The sequence below is a fragment of the Apodemus sylvaticus genome, chromosome 8 (assembly GCF_947179515.1).
Source record: "Apodemus sylvaticus chromosome 8, mApoSyl1.1, whole genome shotgun sequence".
NCBI lineage: Eukaryota > Metazoa > Chordata > Mammalia > Rodentia > Muridae > Apodemus > Apodemus sylvaticus.
Window position 1 is genome coordinate 107,078,792 of NC_067479.1, and position 19,028 is coordinate 107,097,819.

At 42.6% G+C, this 19,028-nt stretch overlaps 1 protein-coding gene across 2 annotated transcripts in view; it reads right to left on the reverse strand.

Annotated features, from left to right (window-relative positions):
- Positions 1–19,028, reverse strand: part of Cfap20dc (CFAP20 domain containing) — a 263,394-nt gene that overhangs the window by 10,366 nt on the left and 234,000 nt on the right. For both annotated transcript variants that reach the window (XM_052190249.1, XM_052190250.1), the window contains one exon: positions 2,336–2,430. In XM_052190249.1, the coding sequence (XP_052046209.1) occupies positions 2,336–2,430 (95 nt within the window). The remainder of the gene's footprint in view (positions 1–2,335; positions 2,431–19,028) is intronic.

The following is a 19,028-nucleotide window of genomic DNA, read 5'->3' on the forward strand; positions in this document are numbered from 1 at the left end:
GACCATCCAGAAACCTGAACACTATTTTTCTTTGACAAATATTTTACAGGATTGGATGGAAACCCTATCTCAGTGTACCAGTTAAGTACAGCTTGTGCCAGGTTGCCTAAAATCTTGCCATTATCATGTGAGATTAAGCACGTAGCAAGCAGTAGTTTTGATGGTATTAATTAACTTCAAACCACCCACACATATCACAGAGGGAGATGGTGAACAAACAGGGAACATTAGCTCCTGAAGGTATGAAGTACAAGCTCCTAGGAAGAAGGGAAGTGTGCAGTTGATGGCCGAGGGTGAGCTGGGATAGGCGAATGGATTACAGACAGCAAGGAGGACTTGATCTTGAGCTGGTAACTTTGGCCAGCATGTTGCTACAACTCCCTGAATTTGTGAACCGTGTCTATAGTTTTGTTTACCTTCAACATTATATAACTCCCACAGCCAGAAGCGAGCCATGGCGTGGTAACTTGAAGACACCCTCCAGCTACTTATTTTATAGATGTGCATTATTTAGGACACTTAACATATTATTTGTTCCCTCACAGCAAGGTCTCCTCCTGACAGCCAAGATTCCGGTTTTCTGTCATAAGTAATTATAAATGTACAGCTCTATACAGATTCCCGATTTGAGGGGAATAATCTAGTTCAGACAGTAAATCACAGAGACATCTCCATCCCTTGGGTCTCCACAGAGTACAAGCCAGATGTATGAGCTCTCATACTTGATTCTCCACACCTGAAGAAAAACGGATGCTTCCCTGTCTCCCTGGGGCAGAGGGGCAGCAGGGGAGTGGGGATCTGTCACTTCTGCTGGAGCAATTTATATTAGTTTCACTTAAAAACAACACCAAAACTTTTGATGTAGTGTTCTTCCATCTTCAAGACTCAACCCAGAATGGTGTCTCAGAGTCCTATTGGAGGTCATTTGTCATGCTGGTTATGTACTTGCATGAACTTCAGTCTCCTCCCACTCCTGCCGACCTAAGCACTGTTGTCAACAGAGATTCATTTAGTTTGTTTGTTTGTCATAGAGTCTCAGGTAGTACAGGCTAGCCTGAAGCCAGATGAGCAGGAATTTGAACTCCTGATCTGTCTGTCTGTGCTTCAAAGAGCTATGATTACAGTATGTCCTCACACTAGGTATTACGCATGCTAACCAGGCTCTTCTACAGCTAATTTACATCTCCAGTCCAAAGAGTCTCAAGTGTCCCCCTCTGAGATTCCTGACGCTCAGGTCCCCTGCTCTTTACTAAATAAAACCCAGTGGCTGATCTTCATGACTTCCCCATCACAGTCAACACCAAGGGGGTGTTCATTCCATTTCCCACAAATGCTCACACTGTTCACAGGCATGTCCTGGTCTTGCTTTAGTGAAAGTGCCTTAAGAAAAATGCACACAGGCAAAGTTGTTTCAGAATGTGACTTTACGGTGATACAGAGAAATGTGGTGGCTTTTGTGTGTATGTGAGTGTCTGAATGTCATAAAGCCCGCTAATTTTTGCAAGCCATGAAAACACTGCCCATCACTTGATGTGTCTCCTGATTGGGACCAGGAGGCAGTAAACAGAGATGTACGAGCTGCTGTTGTCGCACGGCATGCTATTTGACAGTAAACAGCCTTTAGAAGGTAAGAGAACATTCTAAAATAATTTATCATTGAGCATCATGTACCGTGTGTGGTTGTGTGTTATACTTTTAACCACCGGTGGCCAGCAGGTTGTTTACACTAGCAACTCACCAATACATAGGAAATGTGCCCTGCCGTGATCTTATGATGGCTGTGATGACAGGAAACCAGAAAGAGGGAATTTTCCAGTTCTGTATAATCCTTTCAGACCAGGGTCATATGCATGAGATCCAGTCCTGAATAAAACACCAGGCAGTGCAGGGCTATATCCCAGGGTTCCAGGAAGCTGGGGCTGCGTTGCCATGATACCAACTGCTGGTATTTGGCAGTCACTGCTCTAAGGGCTTCAACTGTCATGCCTCGCTGAATCTCTGCACACAGCCTATAGGATTGGGCAGGAACTGTAGAGGTGGCAGTTAACCCTCACAAGTGGTCACACAGTGGGAAGTGGTACAGTTGGAAATTACATGGGGGTTGGTGTAGATGTCAACTGTATGCCACCCTGGGTTGAACCTTCCAGAAGGTCAGGGACAGTTCATCTCTATAACTTGTTTAGTAAAGGACTTTATAAAAGGCAAGGCAGAGGTGACCTCAGCTTCTATGGGTAAGCCTGTGTGGTAAGTATGAAGGCAGAGGTGTCTCTGAGTGACTGACTCTTGTTGCAACTTACCTTTATCTTTTTATGCATAGTATTTCTTGCTTTCCTACCTTGCACGCTCAGACTTGCAGAGGAGTCTAGAGACTGTTCCACCGGCTGCTGACTGGGAGGGACAATTGGTGGGCTCAGCATGTTCAGCCAGTCTCTAAAGAGAAGAGAGAGCACGTGAGTCACACGGCTGCAGGTCCCACACCTGGACTTGATGCTCCCTTTGGGTTTTTCACTTCTCTGGGCTTTGCAAAGGAACACGTTATCTTCCTTCATGTTTCAGCAAGAAAAATGTTGAGAACGCAATACTCAGTTTTGTGAAGAGGTTAATAAGGAGTTGAACATTTAACCAATGAGTTGTTTGATTAAAACCACAGGCTAAATGATAACCATTTCTCTTCATATCAGTTGGTTATCCTGAAAACATACATACAAATAATATTATGCGGACTAAGTAGGCTTTATTTAGGACTATGTATGCATACATATACATGTATATACATATGTGCATGTAAGAACAATTAATGAAAAGAGGCCAGCTTGGAGGGGAGCAGGCAGAGGAATATGGAAGGATTAGAGGGAGGCAGGGAAGGAGATGAGTAATTCTATTGTAATCTCAAAAATAAAAGATGAAAAATGGTGAAAAGTTTATTTTTTTGCCATAAAAATCTAGTACATTTATGTTTCAATACATTTATTTGTGTGTATCTGATATGATGTGTATCTGGAGGCCAGAGGGCAGCTTGTAGGATTTGATTCTCTTCTTCCCTCCTACGTGTCCCAGGAATCAAACTCAAGCCCTCCAGTTTAGTGGCACCAACTTTTATCCACTGAGACCTCTCACCATCCTGTACATACTTTCCCCATAAGGAAATGATTTCAGCAAAACAGATGAAATCCAGCGGAGCTGACGCTCTTTCTGACCTGGGGTGAGAAGGTATGACACGTTACATGTGAGGTGTTGTGGACGACGGGTTCTCTGAGTTGACAAGTCAGCCTTGGCTCTGGCGTTGGATCACCTGAACGCCCTTCTGCCTCCTCTCTCACAGTCTCCCGTCCCCGCCCGCTAGATGCCTGGTGAGTTCAAGTCACCTGGTGCTGTCCAGAAGGCTCAAGTCAAATGCTTCTCACCCCTAAATCCGCTCCTAAGCTGATTGGGTAGAAGGGGCCAGGCAGGGAATGAAAAGGATTTTCCAATGTCAATCCCATTTGTTGTATGGATATTAGCACCCGATACTGTTTACCTTTTTGTCTAAGCAGGCCCATGTTCTTATGATATTTTCTTCCTAAATTTCCGAACTCAGTACTTTCTTTAATCAATAGTGGGAAGTGGTTCTAAGCAGAAGCAAAGGCCATCAGGTCTCAGGCCAGACCCAGCTCCGTGCTCGCTACAGTAAGAGCTTGGCCAAATCACTTAATGCTTCTGAGCTTGGCCTGTACAAAGAAAGAGGGTAACACTTCAAAGTTTTGCTTATAGAGTTAGACAAACCCCACTTGGCATGGATCTGGGTGCAGAGTTATCACTCAGTAAATTTCACTTGTGATATTCTGATCAAGAAAGCCAGTGCTGGGGCCTGATCTACAGTGGTAAGCTAGGTGGGAGGTGGTCAAACCAGTCAAACCAGTAAGAGAAGGCTGCACCCTCACCAGAGCAGTACATAGCTCAGTATTCACCCACACATAGCCGAGGAGGTTTCCCTTCTGCAAGCCACTCATTCTCCCAGTGTACACATTTTAACATAAAAATTACTCAGTTTCTACTTGTAATATTTTAAGAGACTTTCAATCACTGCTTACAGCTATCCCTAGATTATGGTTGCTGAAATAGGCGAGGTGAACATGCTGTGTAATTGAATTTCTTAATAACACATTAAGGACATCAGAAAGGATTTGTCACAGACATTCAAGCTAGTGGGACATTTTCTAGTAAGTACCTTTTATTTAGTCCTTTTAATTACAGCTGGCCAAAAATTTCCTGTATTACAGAAATTCATGAGGTCATCTCAAATTACCATCTCAGGGACCCCGTTTCTTAATAAGAGTATTGAAAAGCAGGTGAGCAGGAGAAAAGAACAGTGTGATATGAAGACACGCTTCCTGCTTTAGCTTGTAGCATTAACATATCCTGGAAACTCTTCCACACGTTTGTAGAGCTCTTTCCCAGGCGTTGTTACAGCTACACTGCTTTATCTTGTGCTTCTGCTGCCACTTATCCCAGACGTCCCACATCTGGGCAGCTGTCAGTACTTGTAGCTGGAATGGGCACTATGGTGAACATATGGCCTTTCTCTTCCATTGACATGATGTGGAGGCATCACCATAGTAAGTTCCCAAAAGTGAGAGTGTTGGAACAAAAGGCACACTTGGCATTGCCAGATATGGACAAATTCTCTACACAAGAGGCAACTAGGTACTGACTATCCCTTCAACAGCTTTCTGCTCTCTCATCAGCAATGTGCAAGATGACAGTTTCCCCAAAGCCAAAACTATAAGGATATCATGTTTGGTTTTTAAATTCTCCCCAGCCTGGTTCATGAGAACCGCTTTGATAAGGTAGTTTTGATTTTTCTTAATTCTTAAGATAAGTGGATTTGATTGCATTTTCATGTTTAAGACCATTTAAGAAACATATATGTATGCATGCATATAAATGCATGTATGTGCATATATATGTGTATTCACCTAACCATACATTCATGTATTTTTCATATTGTATCAGTTTCTTTATTTTGTTTGTTTTTGCTTAGTGCCTTCCCACCCACCATGAAAATGCTTGTTTATTTCAGGTAGTCAAATGTACTAATCATTTTTTTTTAAGAATAGTTAAGAGTAATAGCTAGAAAACTTTCCTCTAAAACCACATTTTAAAGAAGTTATTCTATTTTTCCCAGTTATTTGTCTGGTTTCATTTATAAAATTTAGATTTCTGATCCATTTAGAATTTAACCCAGCATATGTAGATCTATTCTGGTGTAATTTACATGTGATGATTGGTATACGCTTGGCCCCGGGAGTGACACCATTAGGAAGTGTGGCCTTGTTGGAGTAGGTGTGTCACTGTGGGCTTGGGCTTTAAGACTCTCTTCCTAGCTCCCTGGAAGCCAATCTTCTCCTACAAATGTATGGAAGAGTTTCCAGGATATGTTAATGCTACAAGCTAAAGCAGGAAGCCTTCAGATGAAGATGTAGAGCTTCCTCTGAGCTCCTCCCACACCATGCCTTCTTGTATGCTGCCATGCTCCCATGGCGATGATAATGAACTGAACCTCTGAACCTGTAAACCAGCCCCAGTTAAATGTTGCCCTTATAAGAGCTCCCTTGGTCATGGTTTGTGTTCACAGCAGTAAAACCCTAACTAATATAGTACATATAACATTAGTTTTTTCAATGACTAAGATTCTATTGACAATTCATATTATTTTAACAATGATTTAGAGTACATGTATGGTAGTTTGAATGAGATACCTCGAATAGGCCATGACATTTAAATCCTTGGTCCTTAGTTAGTGGTACATTCTGTGGAGGATTAGAAGGCATGGCTTTGCTGATAGAATTAGGTCCCAGAGCTTGAGAGTTTAAAGACTCTTCTTTTGAATTTGCTTCTCTCCTTACTGTTTGGGGTCTGAGATAAAGCACTCGGTTCTCAGCTGCTGCTCCAGTTCTGCCTGCCTGCTGCTCCCCACAGTGATGCCAGTAGACTTGAGAGTTCCTCTGGAACTGTAAGCCCCAAACAAGCCCTTCCTTCTGTAGGTTGCCTTGGTCATGGTGTTTTATCACAGCAATAGGAAAGTAACTAATATATAATGAAATTAAAACTTTAATCGAAGTAACTCTTTTGTTTGGCTTTTTTCCTGGGCAGTCCATTTACAAACTATAATTTTAACAGAGGTTTGCATGTTATCGAAACATGGGTTAAACAGAACTAAGCAAAGTGTTTTCTTATAGAACCTTCCAGAATCTTCCAAGTAGAAGGCAGAGGACATAGCACTGTGCCCATTTATGCCCCAGGACTGTCATATCTCTTGGGACTACACAGCACACTGTGAGAAATGCTGGTCCAGCTTCAGCCAGTTTCTTGCTGACCCTCTTCCTTCTCCTTTTCCCTTTTAAATAAGGATACCAAACCACATCAGTGCTCTTGTACTTTACTCTGCTCCTGAGCTGCCTGTTAAAAAATAATACCTTATATATTTGAAATAGTATTTTTTCAAGAGAAAGACCCCCCCCCCTTTTTGTTCAGTAGGAGCAAGTGGCCAAGCTACCGTACATTACACATTTACCTGTGTGTATGTGTGTTTAGTGCTAATCATGATCAACTTTAAACACCCACACCTTCTTCTATCCAAGCGAAAGACATGAGATGAATGGAGAATTCCAGCTCAGATTCTTTTATGAGTGGCTGTACTGGTTAGTTCTTTGTTAACTTGACACAATCTGGAGTCTCCTGGGAAGAGGGAACCTCAATAGAGGAACTGCCTCCACTAGACCTGTCTTTGGGTCAAGTCTGAGGGGCACTTTCTTGATCAGTGACTGATGTGAGAGGCTCCGGACCACTGCGGGCAGTGCCACCTCTAGGCAGGTGGTCCCGGGTTGAAATAAATCATGTTGAGCAAGCCAGGGAGAGCAAGCCAGTGAGCAGCTTTTCTCCATGGTTCCTGCTTGTGGGGCAGATTTTTGATTGAGACTGATGTGGGAGCACACAGTCCACTGTGAGTGCTGCCAGCCATGGGCAGGTGATCTTGGACATATAAGGAAGCCGGCTGAGCAAGGCAGCTAGCGAGTATCCTCCATGGTCTCTGCTTCGGTTCCTGCCTCCAACTTCCTGCCTTGACTCTTTCAGTGATGGATATTGATCCAGATGTATGCGCTAAACAAACCCTTTCCTCCCCAAGCTAGTTTTAAAGAATATTGCTTTATCACAGTGACAGAAAGTGACCAGTACAGATGCTTATCCCAGTTTTAGTTCGGAGCCATTTACACGAGCTTTCTACCCTGGTCACCATGTTCTGGAATCCCCTGTGTTCTTTCTTCAGCTACTCGCAGAACTGTCCTGTGCTCAACCCTCTGCTGCTTCCTCGGCTCTGACAGTCACCCTTTCATGCAGGAGGCAGACTCTCGCCCTGCACTGAGAGGCCTCCGCTCCTTGGTCAGGCGGCATTCTTTCTGTCAGGCCTGCTCCCTGAACACACCCTAAAGCTTCTTCTCCATACTGTTGCTCTCAAGGACTCTGTCAGGTTTCCCAACACATCCCCCATTCGAAACATGGGAGGGCTCCTGGCCTCATGTGTGAATGCTGACAGTGTTTTATTTAAGAGTCAAGGTAGCAGAATCATTTTAAATACTGCACACAAAAATACAGTGCAAAGTGAGAATAAAAGCTGCTTGTGAATTTCAACGTCAGGAACCTTAAAATTTGGGTAAAAGATACTTAAAAAAATCATTCCATCTAACCCATGTACTAGAGAGTGGGCATTATTTGAGTAGAGCTGAATCAGATACTGGTAGAACTGAACACTGTTATCAGTTAAGACTGCCTGTGGCTTTATGTTGGAGGTAGCTCACTGTGTAAAATGCTTGCTGTGCAAGCGTAAGGACCTGAATTTGGATTCCTAGATACGGCAGCATACACCTGTAATATCAGAAGTCCTATGGAGAGATGGGGAGGTGGAGGCAGGACAGTCCCCAGAAACTCACAGGCTAGTTCATGTGGTGTACGAAAGTGGTGGACAACAGGGGACCTTGTCTCAAACACGGTGGAAATCAAGGATGAGCACCCGGGGGTGTCCTCTGGCCTCCATGCTTGTGTATACACACAAATGCACGTGCACACACACTTCTAAATAAAATATAGGCTGACGTCAGTTTCTATATTTAAACAAGATTTTGGTGGTAAAATAATTACTTTACATATGTTAATTTTATTAATGTGTTTCCACATAGGTAACACTACATGACATACACACATAAAACATATGAGCACAAGTTAGCTTATCATCTCTTTACATATATGGTAACCACTGACTGAATTCCTGTAAGCCAGGTCCTGGGAGCTATAGGATACAATACTTTTGGTTCCTGCCCGGAATGTCATGGTCTGATGAAGAAAGCATTCTAGTGGACAGAAAAAGACTACAGAATAGAGGCTGTCCTGTCCTCCTTGGCCGATCAGCTCATCTGTGAGTGGCTGTAAAGGGTTCCCTTGTCGTGAGGCTGCCTATAATCTTGTGCACATTGGGTGACAACTTAGGGGAACACTTATTTACTGACAACAAATTTGATACTACTGGTGTACTCAGATGCCTACTACCCTAAAGCTCTGTGTAGAGGAGCTGACCTGATAAGATATTTCTCACAGAATTCTGTCATGAACTTGGCGGTCTGCAGCAACACCTAATACTAGTGACATCCATTTGTTACCAATGACTGTTTCTGACTCACTGAAAGAAAACTGGATTCTAAAAGTCTTCTCTGGTCAGAGAAGAGACCGCGGGGGAAGTCTGGTAAATGTCTCAGTTTTGTGGAAATTCAGTTTCTTCTAAATACTGACCCAATTCTTTTTTCTTTTCTTTTCTTTTTTCTTTTCTTTTCTTTTCTTTTCTTTCCTTTCCTTTTCTTTTCTTTCCTTTCTTTTCCTTCCTCCCCTCCCTTTTATATTTTTTCTTTTTTGTTAAAATTCTAAAGCATTTTTTGAAAGATTTATTTATTGTTATATGTAAGTACACTGTAGCTGTCTTCAGACACACCAGATGAGGTCATCAGATCTCATTATGGATGATTGTGAGCCACCATGTGGCTGCTGGGATTTGAACTCAAGACCTTCAGAAGAGCAGTCAGTGCTCTTAACTGCTGAGTCATCTCACACCAGCCCGCTTCCTTCCTTCCTTCCTTCCTTCCTTCCTTCCTTCCTTCCTTCCTTCCTTCCTTCCTTCCTTCCTTCTTTCCTTTCTTCCTTTCTTTTTAGCAAAATACACATTGGCTGAAAACTTCCAGTTCAGGAAGTTGGAGGCCAATCTTGTGTGTCTGCTATATACTTCTGGATCCCAAAGAAAGAATTCTGCATCTCGGGGGTGGGGGGTGGTCTCCAGGAGGTAATGGTTCAAGTTTTTCTGGGAAGCATCAGACAGTAAGTGCATGAGCCTGCCACGTGTCCCTCCGGCTTTCCCTGTCTGCTCTGCTGTGAAAATCAGCCAGAGGGGTAAGTTTGAAAGGTGTTGAGCTGGGTTCCAATGGAGCCTTGGGATGGCAGGGTGTGGGTAGGTTGTGGCCTGTAGGCTGTGTCAGTGATCTCTAACTCAGGAAGGAACCGTGAAATGGAAACTTCTCTGCAACCCTTGAGTCCTTGCCATGGGCTCTGCTCCAGTCACCAAAGTCCAAGCAACCGTCTTGCTTCACACTCTCTGCAGCGAAAGTCCCTCAGATCCTCAGGCATCCTCTAGGCTCCCAGCTTCATCCTGAGGGAAATGATGGAGGTAGTTCTCCACTAGCTCTAACTGCAACCAAGCAGACTGCTGCACAACAGATGCTCTGTATCTAGTTAACACATGAATATCAAAAGCCCAGGATATGGGATCTCAGTTAAGTTGAGATATAGGATTTGTGTACACTATGAGTTATCTTAATGCACACACATAATATATAATAACATATCAGGGTACTAACATTTCCATCCTTGCAATGTTGGAGATTTGGTATGCTTTAGTCATTTTGCAATGGATAATCATAGATTATTTAAACTTACAACAACTCTACTGTGCTGAAGAAGAGCAAAATGCAACTCCTTCACGCCATGACGGTGTCTCCTTCTGCTCCTTTCCCTCTGTTCTTCCCTCCCCATGTCTGCTATTTCATTCAACTTTCTACAAAACCAACTGACTTCTTCCCACAAATGGATGAGAGCACGGTGAGTTTATCCTTCAGAGTCTGTCCTATTTCACCCCCATGGACGCTAAAGCATTCTATTTTTTCTCCCTTGTGTGTGCATACATGGGTGTGAATGTGTGCATTTGGTTAAGCCAGGGGGCAATACTGGTGTCATTCCTTGGGAGCCAGCTGTCTGGTTTTTGTGACATAGTTGTTTACTGGCCTGGGACTCAACAGTAGGCTAGGCTTACTGGCCACTGAACCAGCCCCAGGATCCGCTTGTCTCTGCCTCTCCAGCACTGGCACTGCAAGTGTGCGTCTGTGCAAGCCAGTGGAGAAAAGTGCTCAGAAGTCCTACTTAGCTCAAATGACTATGAAGCATCAGTGACCAGAACAGAAAGATATCCTGAGCACAGTAACAGTGGCACTCTTATCTTGGGGATAACCATCAGTGTCTAATTGGACTTATGGTCTGCTCAACAGGAGGGAAGTCATACCTGGAACTGTAAACCTAGACAACTACTGGTGGCTGGAGAAGTCGCAGACCCGAGAGGAGAACTTCAAATGACATTGTCCTAAACCAGTATAATTTCTCACAGTATTCTACATATACATCTTATACTCACAGAGTGTAGCTCTCACCTTTCATCAAAGAAGCATCTATTTGGAAGAGGTCAGGACTATTAGAGAGATCACAATTGGTGAAATTGCAGAGAAGTAACTGTGGGATGCCCTTTCCTAACTGTGGGATGCCCTTTCCTAGCTGACACGCCCACAGTGCAACCCCTACATCTATAACTCAGGGACCACAGTGAGGGGGGCAGAAAGGCTGAGAGCCAGAGGGCCAGCACAGCTGCCGCATGACTGGGGAGCTGCGCCCATGAACTGTCAACACTATGCTTGCCTAAACAGAATCTGCATTTCACAAGGCCCTGCTGATAGGCTTGCTACAAACAAAGGCTGCTGAGAGGAGAATCAGTTTTCCATAGCAGAGAACTCTCTGATGGGTTATCCAATCCCAAGCAGTCAACTCTAAACATATACATACAAACAATAGTAAATGGACTCAATATATTAGGATAACATAGTAATAATAATTAATGAAGAGGTCATTAATTTGAGATGGAGTAGCAGGGGGCCACGGGAAGAGTTGAAAGCTAGAAATGGTATACATGATCATCTTAATAATTTGAATAAAAAAGAAACTGAAGAATCATGTTCCTTTCAGTTTTAGTTTCTAAGGAATCTCCATACTGCTTTCCATAATGGCTGTGCTAATTTACATTGCCAACGACAGCGGGGTACACGCAACATTGGCTGCATTCATTTTTGTCTTTTTGATGTTAGCCATTCTAACAAGGGAGATTCTCTCTTTGTGGGTTTTGTTTGCACTTCTCTGATGATTGCTGAGACGGAACAGTTTTTATCAGCATTTAGGCATTGTACAAAATGATGGTTTCACTATGACGTTTTCTTGCATGGACATCACGTGACTTACTCAGTTTCACTCTCTTGTCCTCTACTCTGCAACCTCCTTTCCTCTTTTCAAACAGTTGCTCATGCATTTTCTCATGTAATATATATATATATATATACACACACACATATACACATATATGTGTGTATATATACAAATAAATACACATATAGATTTGCATGCCTACCTAAACACATTCTTCATATGAGGAAAAAAATGAGATATTCATTCTTGTGACTCTGACTTATTTGCTTAAAATGATTTTTAAGTTCCACCCATTTTCCTTCATCGTTCATAATCTCATTGTTCTTCATGGCTGGATAAAGTTCCATTGTTTAACTACATAACATTTTACTTTCACATTCATTGATGATGGCCATTTAGGCTATTTCCATAAACCAGCTATTGTGACCAGTGCCACAGCACATGCGGGTGTGCAGGTATGACTGCTGAATGCTGAGTTAAATTCCTTCAGGAATTTAAAATTACTCTGTAGTGTCACAACAGGATGTTCTGGTAGTTCTACTTTATTTTTCTTGAAGAACCTCTGATTTTCATAATCACCTTGCTAATTTACATTTCATACCACAATGCACTGGAGTCCCTGTTCTCCCACAGAATCTTCTCTTATATCATAGCCAGTCAGAAGTGTATGTATGTGTCTGCTGTGTATGTGTGTGTGTGTGTGTGTGTGTGTGTGTGTGTGTATTCTTGATAACAGCCATCCTGACTGTGACAGTGAGATGGAATCACAATGTAGTTTTGACTTGCATTTGGTATTTTGGATTTTTTAATATAAATATCTATTGACCATTTGTGCTGTTTCTGAGAAGTATTTAATTTATTTAGCCATTTATCCTTAATTATTAATGGGATTTTTGTGTCTTAAGGTTTGAATTACACTTATATTTTCTGCATACAACCTGTCACCTCTCGCTTCGGAAGGCTGCCTCTTCACTTTGTTTACTACGCAGAAGCTGTTTAATTCGACTCAGTCTCACTGTGTACTCGTGCTCTTATTGCTTGGCCTCCTGGTGCCCTTTCAGGAAGTTCTTGCCTATGTCTGTTTCTTGAAGTGTTTTCTATTAGTTTTCAAGTTCTAAGTCTTACATTAAGGTCTTTGGTCCATGTTGGATTCTTTCTTTCTTTCTTTCTTTCTTTCTTTCTTTCTTTCTTTCTTTCTTTCTTTCTTTCTTTCTTTCTTTCTTTCTTTCTTTCTTTCATTCTTTCAAGAAAGTAGACAGTGATTCTTTTACAATTACTCTCTGGTGAGTCAGGTATGTATGTCATGTATTCTGGTTGATTTCACTCCCTACACCTTCACACCCTCCTCCTTCTGCTGATTCTTTCTTCTTCCTAATAATTCTCCCTCTGATTTTCATGGCTTTCTGTTGTTCTGTGACCCACGGAGTTTAATTAGGGTTGCTTCTGTGTGCTTGAGTTGGAGATTATTTAACTGGAACTGGCTACAATACTTTCTGGCTACCCGCCCCCCCCCCCCGCCCCCCAGCAAACATTAGCTACCAACAGGTCCTCAAGGAGGTTGGGCTCATGACAGAATTGATGCTTGCACAGCGTGGAAGACAGGGGGTTCCTGCTCTTTCCCTGTGTGTGCATATCTTCTTTCCCAGCCGCATTTGTTGAAGAGAATATTTTTTTCTCATTTTTTGGTGGCTATTTTGAAATTCAGATGGGTGGAGCTGTGTGGCTTATTTCCAGGCTGTAGCTGTGTGGCTTACTTTCAGGCTCTTTGTCCTACTTCATTGGTCTGGTCAAGATGGGACACTGATCTAGGCACTCAGCCCTTGCACCTCTGCTTTGAGAAGCACCTATTTCTATACCCCGTTTTCATCAGGCAGTTTTTCCTATTTAGTTGTTTGAATTTCTTAGATGGTGCATATATAAATCCCTTGGTAAATGGGTAGCAGACAAGTGTTCTCTCAAATTCTGCCGGTTGCCTGATAATCCTGTGGATTACTTCCGTGGCTGGGCACAACGTTTTAAGGTGAAATAATCATAGCAGCCTCTGTTTGCTTTGTTGCCCATGCTCTTGGGGCTTGGTGTAAAACACTCGTGCCTCGATCAGTGTCTGGACTCCCTTGACTCATGGTCATCTCAGAGTTTAAGGTTCCAAGCTTAGCGGTTTGGTGAGAGGGCCGACTTTCATTTTCCTGCAGATGGAAACAGAACTTTGCTACTATTAGTTATTGAAATGGTTGTCTATTCTGGATTATATTCTTGGAACCTTTGTCAAGTATCAGTTGGCCATCTGAACGTGGAATAATTTCTGGCTTATTCTGTGCCACTGTATTATCCATCTGCTTCTATGCCACGCTGACTTAGTTACTGTAGTTTTATAGCATATCTTGAAGTCAGGAATTGTGATGTCTTCCACATTGTTGTTGTTGTTTTTCCTCTTAGAAACACTTTGGCAGCCGGGCGGTGGTGGTGCACGCCTGTAATCCCAGCACTCTGGGAGGCAGAGGCAGCCGGATTTCTGAGTCCCAGGCCAGCCTGGTCTACAGAGTGAGTTCCAGGACGCCAGGGCTATACAGAGAAAACCTGTCTTGAAAAAAAAATCCATAAAACCAATTAATAAATTAATAAATTAATAAATTAAATAAAATAAAAAGAAGAAGAAGAAAAAGAAACATTTTGGCTAGTATAACTGTCTTGTATGATTTTGAGGATGCTTTTCTATTTCTATGAAAAAGACACTGACTTTTGATGGGAATCTTACTGAATTAATAGCTTGCTTTGGGTAGTATGAAAATATTGACAATTTTGATTCTTTTAATCCACAAGGATGACATAGCCTTTCATTGTTTTAATGTCTCCTAGAGTGTATTTCATCAATAGTTTATAATTTTCAGTTTAGAGATCTTCTATTTTTTGCTTAAATTTCTTCCTAAATATTTGTTTTTGTATGTAGCAACGATGAATATTTAAAATTTGCTTTCATCAAGTTCATTATGGTTATATAAAATGCAAATGATTTTTGCATTCTGATCTTGTGTTCTGCATCGTCACTAAATCTGTGTATAAGTTCTAGAAACTTTTGAATGGGGTTCTGTCTGGAGACATACAACAGTGTTCCTATAATAGAAAGTCGTTCTCTCTTTTTCTAGTCTCTGTAAAAGAGCTTCCCCTCTCCATGCCTGCTATAAACCCATGAAACAGAGAGGACAAGGTTCCTCCAACCTTTTTATGCTCTAAGAAATCGTAAAAGTACTAATGTCTTTATGCTCATTCCAACATAACTTATATGTTTTCTGCAGAACTGAATACCATTCTAGCTTGACAGTATTATCTGTAGGGTAAAGGACATATATGAAATGGAATATAATTAAACCCTAGAATCACTTATCACGGCATTAGGCATCATCAAATATAACTAAGACACATGAACTATCAACTTGAAACACAAGGGAAAGGGTTGACCTCTTACTTTCTATACTGCTTTTGGAAAAGCTATTTTATAATGTACACTTTGATGTTTATGACTCCTAAGCATTAGAAATGAGACATGGCTCCTGCTCTGGAGGAATTCACTCATGGGAGCAGTTTGAGAAGAGAGCCTAAGCCAGGGAACATCTGGGTGAGCAGATTAGGGAAGGTTTTATAGCAACAGCCATAGACAGCTGTTCCCTAAGGATGAGAGTGAGGCAATGAGATAGAAAAACATGGGAGAATAGTCTAGAAGAAACAGCACACAGCACAATAGGATGCAGTGCAGTAAGAATTCAGTACAAGGGAACCTGGAACACTTGTGTCCATGTGAAACTATTAACCCCTGTGTATGTGTGTGCATGCATGCAACACACACATGCATGTATTTATGTATTTCATAAATATATACATATATATGTATACACACATATTATTCTCAGTTGCTGGAAAAAAAGAATATGTGAGTGTCAAACTAAGTTATGAGGGCCCTAAGTAATCAAGCAAAAGATGTTAATCTGCAAAAACTGTAGACGTGCATTTTAGCAAGATCTCAGTGTAGGTGTGCAGAGAATGGATTGGTATGAAATTGGAAAGGGGCCATGAAGATCAGCTATGACTCTAGTGCTGTGCAACTGGGAATAAATATGGTATTATTTAAATATGTAGGTGTAAGGAAATAGATGGAAAAGGCACAGAACTTCCCCCTTGACAATAGTAATTTCTTACAGAGCCAAAATAGTTGCAGTTCAGTAGGGTCAGAATATGACAAGCCTGTTGCCTGTTGGTAGATGCAAAGATTATATATATATATATATATATATATCGGGAGAAGAGAATATTCTTTTCATCAAAGATGGGGATCTGATAGTAAGATCAATCTGGACAAGCCTCATGAAAAGAACTCTCATCTTCCAGTAGTTTCTCTCATACCCTTCCTTACCCTCTTCCCACAATTTACTGCTTCCATACTAAGCCCCCTTTGCATTTCTTTTCCTGTTGTGTTTCTATAGGTAATCCATCTCTGTTTAAGGGATATGTAAGCCTTAGGGTCTAGTTTTCTTTGGTTCTCCATTTCCCTCTATGAAAGCCTCTATGCACATGCAAAACTTAAAATATTAGCATCAAAGGGAATGTGGTATGCTTTTTTCCTATTAATCCATCTCTGGTTAGTATGATTCACAAGGCCCAGCTTGAGAACCAGAGCGAGTATCAGAGTCTTTTCTGCTCTGAACATTGGATAAAAATCTCCTGAGAAGATACCACATGCAAATGGCTCATCTCTGGCAATGACAATTAGCCTTAAGAATTTTATATTCTTTTTTAGATTATTTTTGTGTCTTTCATTTGTTAAATTGCATTTAAATAGCTATTGAATGTTCATGTGACCAATGCTGTGTTAGATCCCTAGGGATGCTGAGCACATTAAGATGCAACCCCAGAAACTTATGAATATTTAGTCAGAGAAAAAGACATGTCATGTTCTTCAATGCATGGAAAAATGTTTGAGATGTACATAGAGAAATGCAAGTTAAAATAATGATATTTCACTGACAGCTAGGCAAAGGTGCTAAGGTCTTAAAAGACTAGGAGAGGGTGATGGGCTGAGAGTATTGGCCTGTGCCCATAATAATGCTAGTACCGGGAGAGGTGAGGGCAGGGGAAGGAAGGGATTCAGGATAACCTTCACTCATACAATGACTTCAAAGACTGCTCTCTCTCTCTCTCTCTCTCTCTCTCTCTCTCTCTCTCTCTCTCTCACTCTCTCTCTCTCCCCCCTGTCTTTTTAATAAGAAACCCTGTCACAAACAACAAATAAACAAGATGGGAACATATTTAGACCTCTGGTAGGAGTAAATCAGTGAATGGGTGAGCAATTAGGCAACACTTCTCACTTATCAAATGACCTTTGCCTGAGTAATCCTCCTGCTAGAAATTCACTGTGGCCTTCAGAAAGAAAAGTGCATGAACACATTGGTTCTTGTTCCCTTGGCAATAACAAACATGTGGAAAGCACCTAGATGTCCGAATCCAGCCAAACGAGGAGAGGGTTTCTAGAGTCTTGTGAAAAATAAGGCAATATCTGTGTACAGATTCAGAAAGATCTTCAAGACCTCCTTACAGAAAGGTCATAGAGGAAGTAGTGCAGAGGCTAGGACTGTCCGCAGCCACAAAAAAAGCATGTATAAGCTGTTTCCTAGTATAAGAAGTTTCTAGATGTTAGGTACCCAAGACACTGTTACTTGCCATTACACCTGACAGTAAAAACGAGGGGCTAGACATCTTTTTTTATTCTCTACCTTTCAAATTTTAGCTGCACTTTGGTTTTGTACTGCAGGTATTGTTGTTGTTGTCTGGTGCTGGGGCTAGAATTAGGCTCTCCTCTTGCTGGACAAGTGCACAATCACTCAGCTCTGTGTGCAGCCCTGGGTACTTCCTATCTTAATATCAGAACCTCTCTTGTTAGGATCTTCCACCGTGATGAGATCTGCAAGTCTTCTGAAGTATCTAAAAACATCCAACGGCAGAGATTAAGGTGAGCAAGTGCTTATTGGTGTTATGCTTTATAGACCCATCTACTGATGGGAAGGGACAGGAAAACAGGCTGCCTTTCTCACTGATACCTCCCACTATGTAAGCCATGGCCCTGATGGCCTGCCTCACTTGATGGATGGACTCCAAAGATGAGCGCAGAGCACCTCAGGTCTACTTCAGTGTTGGCAATGTTCCTGGTCAGGTTTGTATTTTCACGAATGACAGGCGCTTCAATTGGAGATATGACTAAAGAGTGGGTGGCCATGTAAAACCTCCTTCTTGAAACTGGAATCCGAGGAAAAAGACACACAGGGCTGCACCTGACACTTCAAAGAGCACAGGTTGACAAAGAATGGTTAGAGCAGGAGAGTAAAAGAGACACTTTCCTGTAGAGGGCAGCCACCCTAACAGCTTCCAGGGGACATAGTTTCCCATAGAGGGCAGGCCACACTAACAGCTTCCAGGGGACACAGACACTTCCTTGTAGAGGGCAGGCCACTTTAACAGCTTCCAGGGGACACAGACACTTTCCTGTAGAGGGCAGCCACCCTAACAGCTTCCAGGGGACACAGACACTTTTCTGTAGAGGGCAGCCACCCTAACAGCTTCCAGGGGACACAGACACTTTTCTGTAGAGGGCAGCCACCCTAACAGCTTCCAGGGGACACAGACACTTTCTTGTAGAGGGCAGCCACCCTAACAGCTTCCAGGGGACACAGACACTTCCTTGTAGAGGGCAGGCCACCTTAACAGCTTCCAGGGGACACAGACACTTTCCTGTAGAGGACAGGCCACACTAACAGCTTCCAGGGGACACAGACACTTTCCTGTAGAGGGCAGCCACCCTAACAGCTTCCAGGGGACACAGACACTTCCTTGTAGAGGACAGGCCACCCTAACAGCTTCCAGGGGACACAGACACTTCCTTGTAGAGGAGAGGCCACCCTAACAGCTTCCAGGGGACACAGACACTTTCCTTGTAGAGGGCAGGCCACACTAACAGCTTCCAGGGGACACAGACACTTTCCTGTAGAGGGCGGCCACCCTAACAGATTCCATGGGACACAGACACTTTCCTGTAGAGGACAGGCCACCCTAACAGATTCCATGGGACACAGACACTTTCCTGTAGAGGACAGGCCACCCTAACAGATTCCATGGGACACAGACACTTTCCTGTAGAGGACAGGCCACCCTAACAGATTCCATGGGACACAGACACTTTCCTGTAGAGGGCAGGCCACCCTAACAGCTTCCAGGGGACACAGACACTTTCCTTGTAGAGGGCAGGCCACCCTAACAGCTTCCAGGGGACACAGACACTTTCCTTGTAGAGGACAGGCCACCCTAACAGCTTCCAGGGGACACAGACACTTTCCTTGTAGAGGAGAGGCCACCCTAACAGCTTCCAGAGGACACAGACTTTCTTTCCAAAT